This window comes from Falco naumanni, chromosome Z (genome assembly GCF_017639655.2).
Source record: "Falco naumanni isolate bFalNau1 chromosome Z, bFalNau1.pat, whole genome shotgun sequence".
Lineage (NCBI taxonomy): Eukaryota > Metazoa > Chordata > Aves > Falconiformes > Falconidae > Falco > Falco naumanni.
Window position 1 is genome coordinate 9622999 of NC_054080.1, and position 17977 is coordinate 9640975.

Consider the following 17977-nt stretch of genomic DNA (forward strand, 5'->3'; position numbering starts at 1 on the left):
ACATGCTGCAATGGGATCCTGTCTTAAGATGGATGTAGGACCCTTGGGCTGTGCACAGTTTCACACACATCAGGTATGAACCTGTTGTACATAATTTGACTGGCAGCAGTGTCTGACGCCCCTGCTTGAGGGGGTCACCCAGGTGGATGGCTGTGGCCTGGTTCCACCCCTCTGCTATCTCCCATCTGACAAGGAAGTGGGTACCCCCTCAGAGCTGTTGTTCTGGTCCCTCCAGGTGTATAAATTGTGCCCCTTGGCTGTGTGAAGGCTCTGGAACATGACTCTTGGGATCTGGAAAACCACCTGCCCCATCTTAATCAACTAACCATATGGAGGGAAAGCTGGCACATCTCACTGAAGCCAGAGGTCAGCACTATAAAAAAAATTCATCCTCCCTCAGACCTGAATGGGCAGACTTTGCCGACACCCCCACAGGCTGGGGGACCTGGTGGCATAGGACAGCCTCCCTCAGCTGCAGCTTTCTCTTATTCATGGAGACAGCCATCCACCCAGCCTGGTATCCAGTCTCTCTGTTAAGAAATACCCTCCTAACCTGGTTTCTTTGCACTTTCTTTTGATCTTCTCTACTGAATCTGTCAAAACCAAATGAAGATAGGCCTCCTGCAAATGCATGGGTGGGGCATTTCTTTATTTATACTCTAATTCAATAGAACTTAGGTACTTTTGAAAGCCCAAGGATAAAAAAGAGCACCTAGAAATCTTAGCCCTTCCATGGCCCAGGTGTTCTATACAAGATTTTGTTCTCATTTCAGACTTCTGCTTTTTCAGCTTGTTACAAAAGTTTTGCATCTCAAGTGCCCGTGTCTGATCTACTTCCCTTTACTTCAGCTTCTTGCACAGGTGTGCCGCTGGAAGCGTGAGGTTTGCACCTCAGAGGGAGTAATGTATCTGAGATTAGGGAAGTGGCCATTTGACTCTGACACAACAAAACACAAGACGAGGCTGTTGCCATGTTCCTTTCTTGCCTATTATCCTATTTTTCAGTCTTCACATGAGCTATTGACGTTACATACTGGGAGAGACACAGAAGAGGGGGGATAAGCAGAAAATGCAGCTACCACTGAAAGTGGTTTTCTATATAGTGAGTATTGATTAAGAGGAAACAAGAAGGCATAAATATCTTTCCTTTCATGGAAAGATGTAATTTAATGAAAAAAATATTTCCAGTTCATTGCTCCCAAACAGCCTCTGAAGCAGACTAGATGACACATATTTAGCTGTTTTATCACAGTGTTTTTCCATAAGCTACAGGGAAGGGATCTGTGAACAGCCAGCCTTGCACAGTGACTAGTAGAAAGGATTTGTGAACAGCCAGCTTTGCAGTGACCAGTAAAACATCCCGTTCCCTCAGATTCACTCTGCAATGTAGTAGCACATTTACACACATCCTGCAATTCCCCAGGAATCAAAAGGATAAAAGAACAGGTTTCCTAAATTTCTTCAGAGCTGTAAGAAAGCACTTGAAAAGTTTGTTGAATAAAGGAACTGAGCACGGTAACACACAAAAGCAGCCATTCTTATGTATGCTTCAAGTATTTGTATGCTAAAAAAACAGGGGAGCAATAGGTAGGAGAGCAAGTGGTATAACCTGGGTATTTTTGGGTCATTCCCAGAAATACAATACATACAGAATCTAACCTCACAGTAAACAACCTGTTTTGTAGAAAACATTCACAGAGTGCCACCCATTTCTCAGACTGTTGCATTTTTCTGGCCCTTATGACCTCACTGCTTGCCTCTTCAAATTAAAAGCAAACCACATTGTCACTTACAGGGGAAGAAAAACTTACAGCTATTACAGGTTCTTCCACAGGTACAGAAAAACTAACATACAGCTGATGTATAAGAGAAATGAAGTAAAAGCTTTTAGAAGGAGCAACAGAACTTATTAAAACAGCGTCCTTGTGACAGATATGGAAGAATTCTACCATCTGCCTCAATAGCAGCTGGTTTTATAGGGCTGTTGGAGAGGTCACCATTAGTGAGTTAAGAGATTTCAGAATACCCCTTGGCATTATCTTTATGTAACACTTCTGAGTAGAACAAGCGGTTACTTTATGATTGCACCTCTGATGGCTTTTAAAAACCTTATTGCTGACAGGATCTTCTTTTTAATCTCAAGGAAAAAAGAAAAAAAAAATTCAGAAATTACGGCTTACTTCGCCTCTCCTTCCCCAAGAGTCTGCTGTCCCTGCTAGTCTCGGTGGCTGAGCTGAACAGGGCTCCTGACATAGCCAAACTGCACATGCAAAAGCCCATTACACAGTTCAAAATCAAAGCTGAGGTTTTATGAGGTGCAGGTAAGAAAATGTGGAGCTGGTCCCCCCAGTTGTCCCCACTGGACTCACTGTTGGGAAGCAAAGCAAAGGCCAGAAAGCATGCACTACACTGCATCACTGTTTCACAAGGATAACCTGCTCTTTTTTCCATATAGAACAGAAACAATGAAACTCGAGGACAAATACACGCATTTTTATTAGGGATATTCATATACTCAGCTGCTACTACAATGAAAGGGCTCTGCTTCTGCTCTGCAGTCTTGCATTGGGAACAGAAACAACGCAAACTGATGCTGTATGGTGCAACTCACTGCTGCCAGATAATCTTCAGGTTTGGGGGCAGCTCTGCAGCACACAGTTCATCAAACTTGGACACATCCTTCACAGGAGTGCTATAAAAATTCAAGACATCTTCAGCACTGCGCATGAGGTGGAGCTGTGAATTGGGGACAGCATGACCAAGGTCTGCTGCCAGCTGAGCCAGAAGGCGATACTTTAACCTGTTTTCTTTGAGAGGTGTCTGCTGCCAATTACCAGGAAGTGAGGGTCCAAAAATCTCCTTGACATAAGACTCCAGGCAACTCTCTATATCCCCTGGAGGAATATAATTTCTGTTGCGTGGTGGGGGACAGATCAGGCTGGGTTCACTTTTCTCTTGATGAATTATTTTGTCTGCTTCCACTTCTTGTTCCTGCTTCCTATTGACACCAGACAGAAGCATTTTCAGTCTCTGGGCTACTTAACGCTAAACCAAAGCACATTTCTATTAATAGTTTTTTAATACTGGATTCAGCCTAGCTTACAGACAGTTTACACATCCTGTGGGCACAGCAGGTTTGTTATGCATGCAAGAAAAAAAGTACACAGGCTAGACATTTGGGTTTTCCCCTAAATGCTGCTGTCTCTACACAGCAATCACCTGCCCTGCTTATGTTATTCATCTAAGTGTAAACAAAATTTTAATCGATTGTTTTCCCAGTTACTGCTCCATTTTCTAATCGGTTGAGATAAAAAGGGCAACAAAAATTAACCACTACTACAGAGAAAATTAGTGCACACAAATACAAAAAAATTACGATTGTTAGTTTTAAGCAGGAATTAAGTCTACTCCAATTATCTGCCTTGGTCCCATGCCGTAATCTACACAACACCACGTGCATGGTTTCAGCTAAAATGCTACACAGAAACTACTTCTCTTCATTCACATCGTAGTCCTGCCCTGAAACCTTTTTCCACACCTAGCCAGTTCCCTTACCAAAGCATGTATGGGTACTAGAAACCCTAACACCGCACCCCACGGCGGCCCGCCTGCAGCGCCCTCGGCGGGGACGCGATGAGGCCCCCGCTGACGCCCCGAGGCCTCCGACCTAACGCGCTCAGCTGCACGAAAACCGAGCCGCGAGAACGGCAGGGCTGAAGGCTCAACCACCCTCCTGAATGCACCGGCCCCTGCGGGGCCACCCGCGCACGCCGCGGCGGGTCGCAGACCCGGTACGGGCAGGCAGCGGGCAGGAGGGCCGAACGCCGCCAGTGCCTGCCCGCCTCCGGAACCCACCCCCCCAGAACACAAGACGGTAGCCGGGGCGTGCCTCCCGCTTCCCACGCCGTTACCTCACGCCGCCCCAAAACGCCCTGCGCGCCGGGGCGCCGAGGCCCAGCCGCCGGCCCGCCACCCGCAGCACGGCTACGGCCGCCATGGCGAGGGCACGCGCAGCCTCGTCCCAGCAGCCGGCGGAGAGGGCGGGGCTTCGGCCCGGCCCGCGCTGCCTCACGGGAGCTGCGGCCCCGCCCCGCGGCGGAGAGGCGCCGGCCCCTCCCCCACCCCCGCGCCCGGTCCGAGGCGGCGGCGGCAGTCAGGGCCGACCGCGGGCGCGTGGGGGCGGGAAGGGGCGTGTGTAACAGCGTGTGGGGCCGGCGCAGCAGGGGGCGGGGATACACGTTGTCGCCCGCCGCGATTGCCGCGATCGCTGCGTGGTTCCGCCAGTCGGAAGAGTGTTGGCAGCCGCCCCTGGAGGGTTTGATCCTGCCTTCAGGGTGTGGTGGCTGGCGGCGCGGTCAGCCAGCCGTGCTCCCGCAGTTTGTTCTGTAGGCCGCACTTCTGCCCCAGGCACACAATTACGTGGGGATATCGCCTTTCCTGTTTTTTGGAAGGATGTTCATTTTTAAAGGCAAGAAATAACGCTTCATCTGTACACAGCCTTGTTTTGATTCATGGCAATGCACTCAGCAGACGTCCGCTTGCTCCGGTCGCAAACACCTCTGCAAAGAGAAATACCAGGAGCCAGAGCACAGCTGCCAGCTACACCAGGCACAGCGTCTGTGGCAGAGGTCCAGCAAAGGAGCAGGAATTATTTAGCAAAGCCACAGCTTTAGTTTTATAAAGTGGGAGAGCAGTTTCGTTTGCTGGTTTGGGGGATCATTTTTTCCACTCCCAATTTTAAGATAAGCGGTTCACATAGATCAGATCAGTACGTTGCTTCTCATCAGGAACAGAGGTTTACTTGAACTCAGGTTCATGGAGATTTACAGGACCATGACTGAACCAGAAAATGGATGTTGTTTCTAACACCACTATAGCCCTCTGTAGTGTTTCCTGGCAAGTAGCTTTTCATTCATGGTCAGGACGGACTATATACATGCATTAATTATGCAATTGTTGGATCTGTGTGGAGTTTGGGTATTTATTGCTGCTGTGAAAGAGTGGTTGCTAACACAAAGAACATGAGGAGGTGCTTACAGGGCAGTGATTTTGCCTTTTTCCCTTTTTGCTGGCAGGAATGGGGGATGCCTGTGGCTGGGAAGAGAAGCCTGCAGCACAGGGTGGCCCTGAAGAGGGACAGGAGGTTATCTTCTGGGTTCCTTTGTGTTTGCTGGTTGGTGGGCTGCTCCAAGGTGTCACTAGTTGATTGCTGTAACGTGTTGCCATGCAAGTACAAGTACTTTTGTATAACCTTAGGTCTGGTATTTCTGCTATTTCTGCCTTTTTTTCATAACTTGTTAATTGTGCTTTATCTAACAAAGCTTACATGTCTGACAGGTACACAGCAACGTACCAAAGATCAAACTTTAGACCTTCAACATCAGCTTAATTATTCAAGCTATGTCAACATGGTAGGCCAAGATGCCTCCCTGCATGTTTTGTGTTAATTATTGTAGAAAATGCCACTGTAAAAGTGCTTTGGAAAAGTAGTCTTTGCACAGAACTAACTGAGCCTGTGCAACCCTAACTCGGCCCATAGCAGACTCATCACACCAAACATGATTCTCCAGAGACACGAGAAGCTTCTGAAGGTAGTGTGACTTATCTGTGGCCCAAGTCCTGTGCACTGCTGGCCATATACATCTCTCAGGTTTTCTCAGTGTCTGCCAGACTTCAGTCAACAGGATTAACCTCTCCAGCTGTATCACTATTGGATTATTTCCCTTTGATCTCCTCAGGGTTTTCCAAGTTCACCAGCAGTAAAGCTTTGTGACTTAATCTTTGCATAGGCTACTGAAAACCACTCGCGTGAAAGAGACTGTAAAGTTTATCTAGAAAAAAGAATTGTGAGATAAGAGATTAGTTTTCAATTACTGTTTTATTCCCATGATTGAAGACACAGTCAGATTCTGTAGTTCACGATTTTGACTACAAAATGTGGTAATGGGTAAGGGTATGCATTTGAATTTGAATTGCTAGGGAACTACTTAATCTGCCTACTATTTTGGGGACCGAGTTTAAACCAGAGGGAGACTATGTTCATGATTCATTGGCAGCTGTTGTATGGAAAGAATTCCCCTTCCTTGAAATGTGAAGAAGAAGAAACACGAATATCCCCTTGATAAATGGTAAGAGCAAAGGGTGGAGAGGAAACTAATCCATTTTATCTCCAGTTTTGTTTAGTGTAAGGGAAATTAGATTTCTTTGTTTTTCTTTCATTTCTGAGTATCTTCCACCTTGTGAAGAGGGACAGGACAAAGGAAAGTTCCTGCACTTTCAGTAGGTGTAGCTGGCTGTGAAAAGTGACTGCGTGGCAGCTGTGTCAGTCTTCCCAGACACAACATACTGTCCTCTGCAAGCCAAACCGTTAATCTGAAAAAGAAAGAAAAAGGAGGGGATACCAGTTAGCTTGGAGTGAGAAAGACAGATGTAGAAAGACAGCAGGAGTAATCAACCAAGGCAAAAATAACAGAATGACAACCCTGCTGAACATGAAGTACCAGGAGGGGCAGGAACAAGAGGAGCCTTAGGAAGGTGACAACATGTCTCCCTCCATAGTGTGGAGCTCCTCTCTGTGCTGGGGGAAGGCCTTATACCTGTGCCCGCTTGCGGAAGGCCTCTTGTGCAGCCTTCTTGTTCTCGCTTTTGCCCACCCATGCTGCCAGGGCAGAGGCTTGCAGGGCTCTCCCATATGAAAAGGTCAGTTTCCAAGGCTTAGGCAGAGGAGACTGATTCATGGCGTTCAAGTTGACAGAAGCCTCTTCTTCGCTCTGGCCTCCAGACAAGAAGCAGATTCCTGCAAAAAAAAGAGGTTTGAAGTCTTAGAAATGGAGTGCTCCAGCCACTGCAATCCCTGACTTGATGAGCAAGCACATCATACGCAGGAGCAAGTCCAGCAAGTGTGACAGTGTGAATGGATACATAGAAATGAATCAAGAATCACCAGGAACGGCAGCAGGAACGGTCCGGAGAAGAGTAGTGACAGTTGCTATGGCTACATCCTGAGGGGTGTACTTCTTGGGGCAGGAATGTCCAGGCGTCACCATGTTGGGTTTCAGCAGTGTCCCTTCCAGGTACACATGATGATCATTCAAGGCCTTGTAGACAGCAGCCAGAACCTGAAAATAATAGGAGGACTGAATACAGACCTCTGCTCAAATCTTCACCTCAACCTGCTGTGGAAAGGCAGCTAATTCCTTGTGAGTGTGAGAAGATCAAATGAATTTTGCTTTCCCATGAATTTTATCACAGGGGTTGCAGTTCTGAAGACACCATTTCTTTTGAGATGACCAGGATACCATTCTTCATATTTATTGGATTTTTCCCGGCAAACTGAGGTACTGAAAGAGAATTAAGTGTTTTGCTCCCAATACATCTTTCTCAGATTGAGAATGCTTGTTTGAATGGAAATCCAAAAGCACAGATTCTACTCTTGCATTTGCTATTAACTCATTATTTGACTGTGAGCAACTCATTTTTGTGATGCAGTTATGAAGTACCTTTTTGGTCAAAACTCTTTGAGATCTGTGAGCACAAACAGCGTAAAATTGGTTACTGATTTGTGAAGGAGAAGAGAAGGGCAGGAATCTCTTACCTTTTCTGTGACATACTGACAGCGCTGGAGATCGTGGTCTCCATCAGGCAAGATTTCTGGCTCCACAATGGGCACCAAGCCATGCTAAGAAAAGAAAAAACAGGAAGTGTTTAGGGCTATGGAAGAACGACTGTTCTTATCTGCCCCTACTTTGGTGGTATTTCTTCATGCTGTGCTGCCCTTCTTCCTCACCTTTCCCAAAACCTTGGCAGAGATCCGCCTTTCAAGTTACCTAGGATGTTATCACAGGGAACAGTGAGAAGGGGCAGCAGCATGTCAGGAAGGGTTACTGGAGGGTAGATACCTGCTGGCAGATGCTGGCGTAGCGTGCCAATGTGTTGGCATTCTCTTGGATGGCAAGTTGAGAGGGTGTTGTGCTGCTGATCTTCAGCACCGCACGCCACTTGCCAAAGTCAGCACCATCTTTTTTGTACTGGGCACAGCGCTCAGCCAGTCCATCCAGCCCTGCAGGTGAAAGAACAGTGCTTCACTGAGAGCAGTTCTTCAGGACACACAACTCTGAAAAGTACCATGCCATCAGACAAGGCTGTGATTCAGGTGAGCCACCCCATGGCTTTAACTGCAGCAGTCATAGCTTAGGCTCCTTAGAGCTCTCCTTACCTTGGATGGTGGTTTCTCCATTTGTTCCTGCTAGGGGTGCTGTACCTTTATCCAGCTGTGGAGACACAAAAAAAGAAGGGTTACAGAGAGATGGAAATTGGTCTCATCCTTGTCTTCTTACCCATGGTTAGTCTGTCTTTGCTGGCTGACTGTGAGTAAAGCATGGGGCTGAACATACTAAGGATGAAAAGGAGGGAAATGTTGGAGCAAAGGGGAAGAAAAGGAGTGGTTGGGTAAGAGGAAGGGGCAATGTGTAGATGGCTGCAAGGAATGGCTCAAGAGATCCATCACATGCAGAAAGGACTGGATTTAGGTTGCTGCATGGAGGAATTTAATTGCAGTGAATGGTGAGTAGATGGGAGTTGGTAGATGAAAAGTTCCTGCCTCAAGTGCAAATGTGCCCCTGGTTTGTTGTAAAAAAGCAACGCAGAGAATGGTGGTAGAGATCTTCTAGGGATTTTAAAACCAATCACAACAAAGAAAGAAAAGTTTTTAACAGGAGAGAGTGCAGCCCTGTATATAATTTTCACTGGAAGCGGAGTTTGGATTATGCTGCCAACCACACATTTACAGATACCTTTATCCCCACCACAATGCCTTTTTCTTTGATAAGAGCTGGAAATGGCTTTCCACTGCTGTCTTTCTGATAGAGAGTCTCATGGAAGAGGATCACTCCCCCAATGCTCTGGTTGATGGAAGCATCTGAAGAGAAGAGAATCTCTCGAAAAGCCCGGCGATTCTCCTCTGTGTTTTCCACATTGATCCTCTGCAGCCTGTTCCCCATGGTACCTAGCAAGGTGGACAAAGGTCAGACGAGGAGGTGTTAGCCTTGGCTAGCCTCCTGGTCCCAGTATGTAGTAATGAACTGGGCCTTGAGTTTCGATCTCCCCCTTCTCAACCCATAGTTTGTCAGCTTTCATTACTATTGGTCGCAGTCCTGCCTGGCTGAGTTGTTCCTGCTCAGACAACATTTTTCAATTGTTTTTAATTTACTCCACTAATTTCAAAGATGAAGCAAAATTAAGAGAAAAAGTCTTGGGTACTGCTAATTGATCGATATCCAGAACTCACCCACGGATTCATCTGCAGCTAAGATCCCCTTTCCTGAAGCCACAATCCGCTGAGCGATGTCTGAAAGAGCTTTCTTCTGCTCTGGAGACAGCGCTGGGAATTGGTGGGTCATGTTGACTTACCTGTGGAAGAGTATTACTGTTAAAAGTTGGGGGAGACTATATACACAAACTATAAGGCAGCGATAACACTCGGGTATTTCTGTTGGAGGGCTCTCAGTGCTTGTCTGGTCCATGTTATCATAGCCATATGCCCAGAAATCCATTCAAGTTCTTCTTGGCTTGGTGTGTGCGGCAAAACTAGAAGAGAGGAATGCAGGAGCAACATCCTAGCATATCCTTCTAGAACCAAAGTGGGAAAGACTGCATTTTACATGGATTTTCTGAGAGGCTAAAGGAAAGTCAATCTGTCATAAAAACACGCACTAAGCTAACAAGTGTGCTAACTGCTGGCTCTGCAGACTTCTTGGTCCCAGTCAGAAGAATGCCAATTACCTCATTGCCTTTACACATTTCCTAATAATGCCCCTCTTCCATTCCCTGGCCTGTGTTGGCAGTATTTGCTACTTTGTCTAGTCGACTTTCCATCCCCACGCTCCTGCCTCACTTTGTAATTCTCTCCTTCCCATGTCTGCTTTCAGAACTGTACCACATTGCTTACTCTATAAGACCTGGAGGTTTTAGAAGGATTCACCACCTATTTCTATCTTTTCAGCTCTGGCAGAGGTTTACCAGCTGCAGATATGCAGCACCTGAAATCCACATTCTGTCTTGTTATGACAAAATGCTTGTTCTTATTAAAGTTTTGATTGTGTGGCATTAAATTACAGTTTCTCAGATTATCTGAATATTCCAGGTTACTTCCCTGTGTATATAAGCCCGTATGCATAAGACAGAAAGACTCTTTTCCCTCTGTTGATCATATGTGACAGCTAAAGTGATACCCATGTTTTTATCAGTAGGTGGTAAATCCATGAGATGAATCATTAAAAACAACACAAAAGATCTCCAATATCAAGTTTTCCTCCAAAGGGGCAGGCCTCTGAGCAGCGTCCGCATTTTCTATTCGCAAGCTCAGCCTTAAAGAGAAATGAGAACATTTCCCATTTCACCATGTGCCAGAGATAGCCAGCAAATATGTCTCTCCATATAAGCATGTACACAGCCAAGTTCTCCATCCCTTTTCCCTGCACGCAGACATTATGTTGCCAGGGAATCCTTGTCTTGCCCTCCCTGCAGAAGAGCATAGTGGAGAATAAAAATCAGGGTCTGGCTGCGACTTGTGATAGGGTAATAGAGTTCTGTGCACCATGCCAAACGGTGCTAAACTTTTCTGGTAACAGTGCCATCACAGTACTGGGACAGCTATAAATCCATGTCTGATTTATAGTTGAAGGTACTTTTGTATTGGTAATGGTATTGTGCAAGATTCAAATGGCATTGTCTACCAGCGCAGACCAGCTGGATGCAGTGTCCAGGTGTCTGCTTTACCTTTTTGTAGGTTGTCTGAGACTGGAATGCATTCTATGCAGCTTATCAATGTTAAGTCATTCTACATTTAAAGGGAATTTGAAAGAGTGTGTGATGAAGACTGTATCAAATGGGGGAGGGTTCCTTCCTTTTCAGGGACTAAAATGCCTAGCTGTAGTCCTGCAAAAGCAGGCTTTTCTGAACTCCTCTTTTTGTATGCATGCCAGGCTGTGGCCAGAGCTCTGGGAAGCATCCTTCTACTGTGGTGACTGACCACAACTCCATCACTCTCAGCTCTTATCCTGTTCAGATCAAAAGAACAGGAAGATCTATGGTTTATGCTGTTTATTGCTAATTAAGTTCACCTGTAACCCTCCTCATCCCTCACCTTCTTTCTGAGTCTGACAGGTCTCTTAGAATAAGAAACTACCTTGTTATTATGATTATTGTAGTAAGGGTTTGTGTTATAAGCACTTCAGTCAAAACCAGAGCACTGTTAAATAAGTTGCTATGCAAAACTATGAGGAATCACTCCAGTAGTTCACGGGCTCTGTGGAAAAGACTGGAAAATTGTGATCTGGCAAGAATATGATCTTGTCCAAGGTCAAAACTAATGAACTGCTAAATCAGTAATGGGATTTCAGAGTTGCAGTTTGGAGGTATGTTACAGCACGAGTTGGTGTATCCAGATAATTTTTAATCCAGCTAGCTGAATTACAAGATCATCAGTCACTCTAGTTTCTTTATTATGGGTATACTTTCTCCCCAGCAATACCATAAGCAATGAGACTGACATCTGTTGATTCTTACTTGTTTTCAGTGTTTGCATAAAGATCAAAAAAAGACAGTTATCACTCAAAACCAGCCTGCAAAGCAAATTGCCAATATATGGAAATACAAGTTTTCAGGTGATAATGCTGATCCAAGTGAGTACTCTCAAGAGACTGAAACAATACAGTGTAGTTCTACAATGATGAATTGGAAGACAGCTGGCTAGTTGCGGTTTCTATGCAAGTATCTCATTAAGTGTGAAGGAGTAGGTGGAGATCTGCCGAAAGGCATCCCAAAATTATGTAAGGCTATAGTGACTAGTTCCCAGCTACCCTGCTGAGCTACAAGGATGAACAAAATGCACAGCGTTTCTAACTGAAATGCTGAAGAAATGAGTGCAAAAGAGCAGTTGTAAAGTTAATGATAGCTCTAAGGTCCAGAATGTTCAAGTACCCTTGGTTTAGGACTTTATTTTTCTGTGATTCTTCCATAAGGAGCATAATCTTGAGGATCTTCTCTGTGGAATTCAGAAAGGGTGTCTCTGCTGTAAAGTACTGCTCTGAGCATTTAAAGGGGAGTGGAGAAGTCTTACATGTCAGTAACACTTCATACAGCTGCCTTGTAAAGAGTGAGCTCCCAGCACATCCACAGAAACATTAATGTCCCCCCTTAAAGAGCCAGATATGTCACCTTCCAGGTCCTGAGGAAAAACAGTTGTGCCCAGGCTGCCAAAGCTGGGCAGTTCATTTCATTCTCACAAGAACAAAGCCTATTTGCCTTATTATTGTGCTTTATCTGTTTAATTTGTCAACTTTTCCAGGCAGGCAAAAGGTCACAGGAACTCTTTTCTCAGTAGCAGTATCTAGGAGTTGTTGCACCACTAAGGTTTTTCAAAAATTTTATTTGGTACCGTTTTAGGCTGTTAGCTAGTGTCATAGTTTCACCAACTCAAGTGATTTCACATTGATTTGACATTGTATGAATACAATGTATTCTCTTTGTGGTAACTGCTTACATAACATTTTTTAAAAGTGGAAGAGAGAAACAAAAGAATAAAACTGCAAAGAATTAACAAAACCCCCGGCTTTACAACTACCTTGAGAGTTTGCCAGGCTTCAGCAGCTCCTTAAACAAACAAGTTCTTTGTTCAGACCCCAGCCTGTGACCAGCAGGAGATGGGGGTAGGGGGGAAGGGGACAGCACAGCTGCAAAAGTAAATACTGTACCGCTGAAGACTCAAGTTTTTCTCAGCTACCATAATGGAGGACCTGTAGGGAAAGTATCTTCATGGGTATCGGCACAAGCACTGCATCCTGTTAATATTAATAGTGAGAACCAAAGGGCAGAGGCAAACTGAACAGCAGAAGGAACAAACTGTTACATTCCACTTCAGGTCATCTTAGAAACATTACTATTTCACTGGCATCTCTTCTTCCCAACCACCTCAAGTGACTGGCATCTTCTAATAATACAGAAAATCTCACCTGAGTCCTGGTTTGCAGACAGAAAAAGATTGGATTGGAATCTGTAAGTTTTTCTCTTGTGTGTCTTCATTGCCTTCTTTTATAAAATTGGTGCAGAACCAAACTCTCAAAATACAGTTTGTACCCCATGCATGCAGCTTTTCCTGTTCAATTACTATTAAATACTGCCCTTCAACATCATCTCTGACAGCAATGCAAACCACATTTGCATGCCATTACACTGTGCACACAAGAGATTCTGCTTCCAAGGAGCAGGGTTTGAAGAAGCAAAAGTTGCTTATATAAATAGATAAACACAGTTGACATGGAGAGCGAAAAGTATTCAAAAATTTAGCCCATGACATGTAGGCACAGTGTTGACCTGACTGGATTTACTCCTCATTTACACTTGTATGCTTAGGAGAGACAGACACATAAATCAGTTATGTACCTTATATTCTCATGACAGTGGATAAATCTAGTTATTGGCCTCACTTCTCCATGGAGCTCATTAAAACGCTATTTCTATGTAAGTCTATTTTACTTGGACATTGGGCAAACTGAGAGGTATGAACAGCTTGGCAAGTTTGCCCCTGTCCTGCTGACAGAGCACATTCTTATCTAGCTTGCAGATGACACCAAGCTGGCAGGACGAGTTAATACGCTTGATTGTTGGGCAGCCATCCAGAGGAGCCTGGACGGGGGCAGGAAGAGACCAACAGGAGCACCATGAAGTTCAGCCATAACAAACCCCCACCCATTGCCTGTGGGGCAGAGCCCTGAAGTGATCCCACCAGGGCTAGTAGGACAGGGGAACAGAGAAGGCCCAGGGCCCTGTCAGGCAGTGAGCTGAACATGGGCCAGCAGCGAGGGCCAGCAGCATCCTGTGTGAGCAGGGGTCTGGCCCAGAGAGCCAGGGAAGGACAAGGATTATCTCCCTCTGCTCATCACATCTGGGTGCTGCATCCAGTGTTAGCCCCAGCAGTACAGGAAAGGCATTGACAAACTGGAATGAGTTCAGCTGATGCCACCAAGAAAATCAGGGGCTGAAGCACTTGCTCTGTGAGGAGAAGGCTGCAGACCTGGGTCTAGTTCAGCCTTGAGCAGAGATGGCTTTGAGGGCACACCTCAGCAACCCCCAATACCTGCAGAGTGGTCGTTGGAGAGGCTGAGCCAGGCTTTTCACAGTGGCACATTACAGGAGAGTGAGAGACAACAAGCATAAGCTGAAACTGGAGAGATGTGGTCTGGATATGAAGAAAATTTTTACATTATTGGGACAGCCAACAGTGGAGGAGGTCAACAGAGAGGCTGTGGTGTCTCCATCCTTGGAGGCTGTCAAGACCAAACTGAATAAAGCCATAAGCAGCCTGGTCTGACCTTGTGTCTAGCCCTACTTTGAGCAGAAGGTCGGACTACAGACCTCCTGATGCCTCCTTCAGCCTGAACTACCCTGTGACTCTCTGTACTTGCTTTAGGGAGTTGAAATGGAAGTGGTGCCTCCTGTATATATGAAGATGCTCTGAGGAAAGAAAAGGATATTTCTCCATCTTTGCAGTGCAAGTGAAAGTATAGCAAAATGTTTCATTTCTGGGTTTTAAAAAGTGTCAAGGTTATGGGACAAAAAGAGATATTCAGACTTGTGTCACCTAGAAAAAGAAGCACATGTTTTTTGATTGATATACTAATTTCACCATCTTGATAGGTCCTTTGGGGCATATATGACGGTAAGTTGCCTGTTTTTTCTCTCTCTTATGAAGGTGGGAACAATGGTTTTTTTCTGTCTTCATGCTCTGTCTAGGGACATTGCTTCAATATCCTATCTCAAGTGGATGGGAGTATGTGAGAGCTGCATTTCCCTGTCCTGATTCCTTTATTAGCCTGAGCTATACCCAAGCCCTCAGCAAATGTACCCCCATTTCATCTCTCTAGCAAGTATGAAAAGAGGTTATGCACTTAAGGACCCAGCCTCTGCAGTCAGCGCAGAGCACTTCTGGAGCACTCCTGATGGCTAGAGATGACTGAGGTAGCAAGAAACTGGTTTATTGGAAGTAAGTCTGGTCATTAGGATGAAGCTGCTTCTCTCTCAGGGCTGGGCTCTTCTCAGAGAAGGTAAAAAATGCTGTCAAACTTGCACTAGAATTCAAGTCTCGTAATGCCAGTAGGGGAGGCTGGGGGAAGCAGTGGTGAGAGTTTTGGGTGGACTAAATAGTTTTGGGTGCCAGGCACATGGGACAATTGAGAAAGTGATGGAGGATCACAGACAGCGAGGGTTTGCATTTGTTGAGCAATTTCCTGAAGCTGGCTGTTCACAAATTGAAAGGTTACAGCCTAATGCAGGAGCAGGTTTTGGTTTCCTGCACTGCAGACTACCGTACATCCCCCTGCCGAGGAATCTTATCCATACTACTGTGCTAATACTTCAGAAGAAGCTGCACAACAAACACACGTAATTACACTTCTGTCAGCATTGTAGTTTGTCAGGACCAACAGTATTCTCCAGTCATTCTCTCTTCTCCTTACAAAACATCAATTTATGTACTCCACAAGCATAAAGAAACACATGCAAAACAAAGCAGTAGAAAGCAATGAAGGTATGTTACTGGTCTACTCAGACTAAGGATTCACTTACTCCAGGAGTTCTGAGTGACTAAGCTAAGTTAGAAAGCCACATTTAGCAGAAATTGGGTCACATTGGAAGATCACTGCAGAATGGCTGAGTGCTTAGTTCTTGCAAGCTGTTCCTGGAACAAAAAAATAAAAACAAAACCAAAAACAACTCCCCAAGCCCACTTTAGATAAACACATTGTGTCTCGGGTGCTGATATACATACTAGCTTTACAGTTTAGAAATTAAATTATTATACTTACTTGTTTGTGGACAATACCTCTGCTGCTACAAGCTTCTGGTGTGGTGGTTGCAGGCAAAGAGACCCAGTCCTTCTGGGCACTAACTTTTATAAAATTCTTGATAGGTGGGGTGTGTGTGTGTCCCCCACCCCCACCCCCTGCCTCCACTCCTCCATTCTCCCTCCTCCCATCATTGTTTGAAGTCGGTCATTGGCTCTCAGACCACAACCACACAGCCAACAGGACACAGTCTCGCTCCTGGGGGTCTGCCCCCTTCCCCTCCCCTGTATAAATATATAAGGCCATTTATGACATGGTGAAACTGAGGCACTTTCCAGTTATTTCAAATTGTTCCTCCTCTTTCTAAAACAGACTGAAAAAAAAGGAAACATGGAGATCGTTTACAGGGATCTTGGGCATAACCTTCTGTTTAGGGTTAGATCTTCTGGAAGCTTATACTTAGGAAACTGCACAGTGTAGGAAGGAAGAATAGAAAACAAAATGCAGAAATAATGCAACAGATCCAGATTCTTAATTGACATCAAATATTGTCATTTCAGTGCCTTCCTAAGTGTTACACTGATTTTCCTCCTTGAAAATTTAGCACAGAAACATATATTCCTTCTCCAGTTAAGTCTATGGAAAGGCAAAATGCGATGCTACGGTATCAGGGTTAATGAATCTGCAAGTTCTAATTTTCTTTAACGCAGTGTATGTGTGAGAATGACGGTTATCAGAAGACATGTGCCCACACTGAGCTGCACAAGTGCAAGCCAAATTTTCCACCAAAATCCCATTGAAATTTACCCATATTACAATGACACACAGGCTTCTCTGCTGCTTAGCAATTTTTTTCTCTGAAAAATGCTAATGTTCTAGAAACAGCATACCAGCATTCCACTTTATATGAAACCACACTACAGCTATTCACCAAATCCAGGTAGACAGACCTGATTTATTCCCCACCCCCCTACCCCATACTGCAGGTCAGTACTCCTGGAGGGAAGTACAGCACAGGGACTGTTAGGCAAACATCATCCCCTCAGCAGCAACATGCTCTTTGACCTTGGACATTAGCAAGTCTTTACGACAAAGACCCAGTGTTTGTATGAAGAATGACGTAGTTTCCCCATGTCTTTGGCTCATGTAATAACACCTTTAGCCTTTACATTGACACCGTGAGATATCTGATTTCTCCTCTCACTGAGCAACACTGCCTTCATTAGGGTACTTCTTCCTTGAGCCTGTCTTTCCTAGAGCTGCATGCCAAGGTCAGTGCTTGCAGGAAATCTTAACAGTTTACATGCTGCCAGCAGTAGCAGTCTGTGACAGTCATCAGAGAAACCTCTGAAAAAGCTGAGGATAGAGCCCAACTGTAGGCCTTGTGCTTGTGTTGATTTGTTTTAATATTCTCCTTCCTGAGCCATACCTTTTTGCTGAAGAATGCCGTGGCACGTAACATATGGACATAAAGCCTTCCTTGCTTTACAGTGTTTGCTTTATATTCCATTTCTCTCGTCTTAGCAGATGAACCCCATGGTATATTAACATTTCTCCACCACAGAGGCATCTAGTATGGATTAAAAATACTTTTATTGAAACAAGTTATCCAAGACCCTCTTGAAAAAAAGGTGTCATACTGATGGTCTTTGTCAGGGCCACAAAGAAAATTAGAATTTGAGTCCCATCACTCCTGGTTTGGTTAGAAGCTGTCACAGATACGAAAGTTAGAGGAAGTGTTTCTTTCCCAGTGTCATCTGTAATATGGTCTGACAGGATCTCACAGAAAAGCTAGAGCTTTTTTTGAAAAATACAGTGGCTGACATTTAGAAACCACTTTAGATAATCCCCTGCTGTCTACCTTGAGTTCTTAATTCTTTCAGAAGTATATCTATATATTTCCAGGTGGGTAATGGCCAGGACATGCCTTTCTCGTCCTTCTGAGCCAATATCCAGCACTTCAAGCACTAGGATTACAGGTCCTAGCAGAGATTCTGAGGACTGAGGAGGGAAAGTGAATGAACATGATGATTAGCTTTTTCTCTTAATTTAGGAATGGGAGCCTGTTTAGGGAAGAATATGGAATGAGCAATCATGCTAGATAACATCACTGTAAGGTTCAGTACTATTAACATGCA

At 45.0% G+C, this 17977-nt stretch overlaps 2 protein-coding genes across 3 annotated transcripts; both read right to left on the reverse strand.

The window, feature by feature from the left end:
• Positions 1-2472: 2472 nt before the first annotated feature.
• On the reverse strand, positions 2473-4044 carry MRPL50 (mitochondrial ribosomal protein L50). The gene is made up of 2 exons (XM_040580807.1): positions 3912-4044; positions 2473-2998 (listed from the first exon to the last, which is right to left on the reverse strand). The coding sequence occupies exons 1-2, from the start codon at positions 3995-3997 to the stop codon at positions 2608-2610; spliced, it is 477 nt and encodes a 158-aa protein (XP_040436741.1). The 5' UTR covers positions 3998-4044; the 3' UTR covers positions 2473-2607.
• A 1815-nt stretch (positions 4045-5859) lies between these two features.
• ALDOB (aldolase, fructose-bisphosphate B) lies at positions 5860-15965 on the reverse strand. 2 transcript variants are annotated; one of them, XM_040580809.1, is made up of 10 exons: positions 15861-15928; positions 15622-15733; positions 9287-9408; positions 8793-9004; positions 8216-8270; positions 7899-8059; positions 7595-7678; positions 6944-7118; positions 6597-6796; positions 5860-6372 (listed from the first exon to the last, which is right to left on the reverse strand). In XM_040580809.1, the coding sequence occupies exons 3-10, from the start codon at positions 9396-9398 to the stop codon at positions 6277-6279; spliced, it is 1095 nt and encodes a 364-aa protein (XP_040436743.1). In that variant the 5' UTR covers positions 9399-9408; positions 15622-15733; positions 15861-15928; the 3' UTR covers positions 5860-6276. The 2 variants fall into 2 exon arrangements, with proteins under 2 accessions (XP_040436743.1, XP_040436742.1); XM_040580808.1 differs by lacking the exon at positions 15622-15733 and having other exon boundaries at positions 15861-15965.
• Positions 15966-17977: the final 2012 nt, after the last annotated feature.

Excerpts from the sequence above, each read along its gene's own strand:
- MRPL50 (XM_040580807.1), bottom strand. The coding sequence starts at position 3,997 with ATGGCGGCCGTAGCCGTGCTGCGGGTGGCGGGCCGGCGGCTGGGCCTC. Across the intron at positions 2,999-3,911 it reads GCGTTTTGGGGCGGCGTGAG|GAAGCAGGAACAAGAAGTGG; the intron begins GTAACGGCGTGG and ends TGGTGTCAATAG.
- ALDOB (XM_040580808.1), bottom strand. The coding sequence starts at position 9,398 with ATGACCCACCAATTCCCAGCGCTGTCTCCAGAGCAGAAGAAAGCTCTT. Across the intron at positions 7,679-7,898 it reads ACGCCAGCATCTGCCAGCAG|CATGGCTTGGTGCCCATTGT; the intron begins GTATCTACCCTC and ends TTCTTTTCTTAG. Across the intron at positions 7,119-7,594 it reads GTCAGTATGTCACAGAAAAG|GTTCTGGCTGCTGTCTACAA; the intron begins GTAAGAGATTCC and ends TATTATTTTCAG.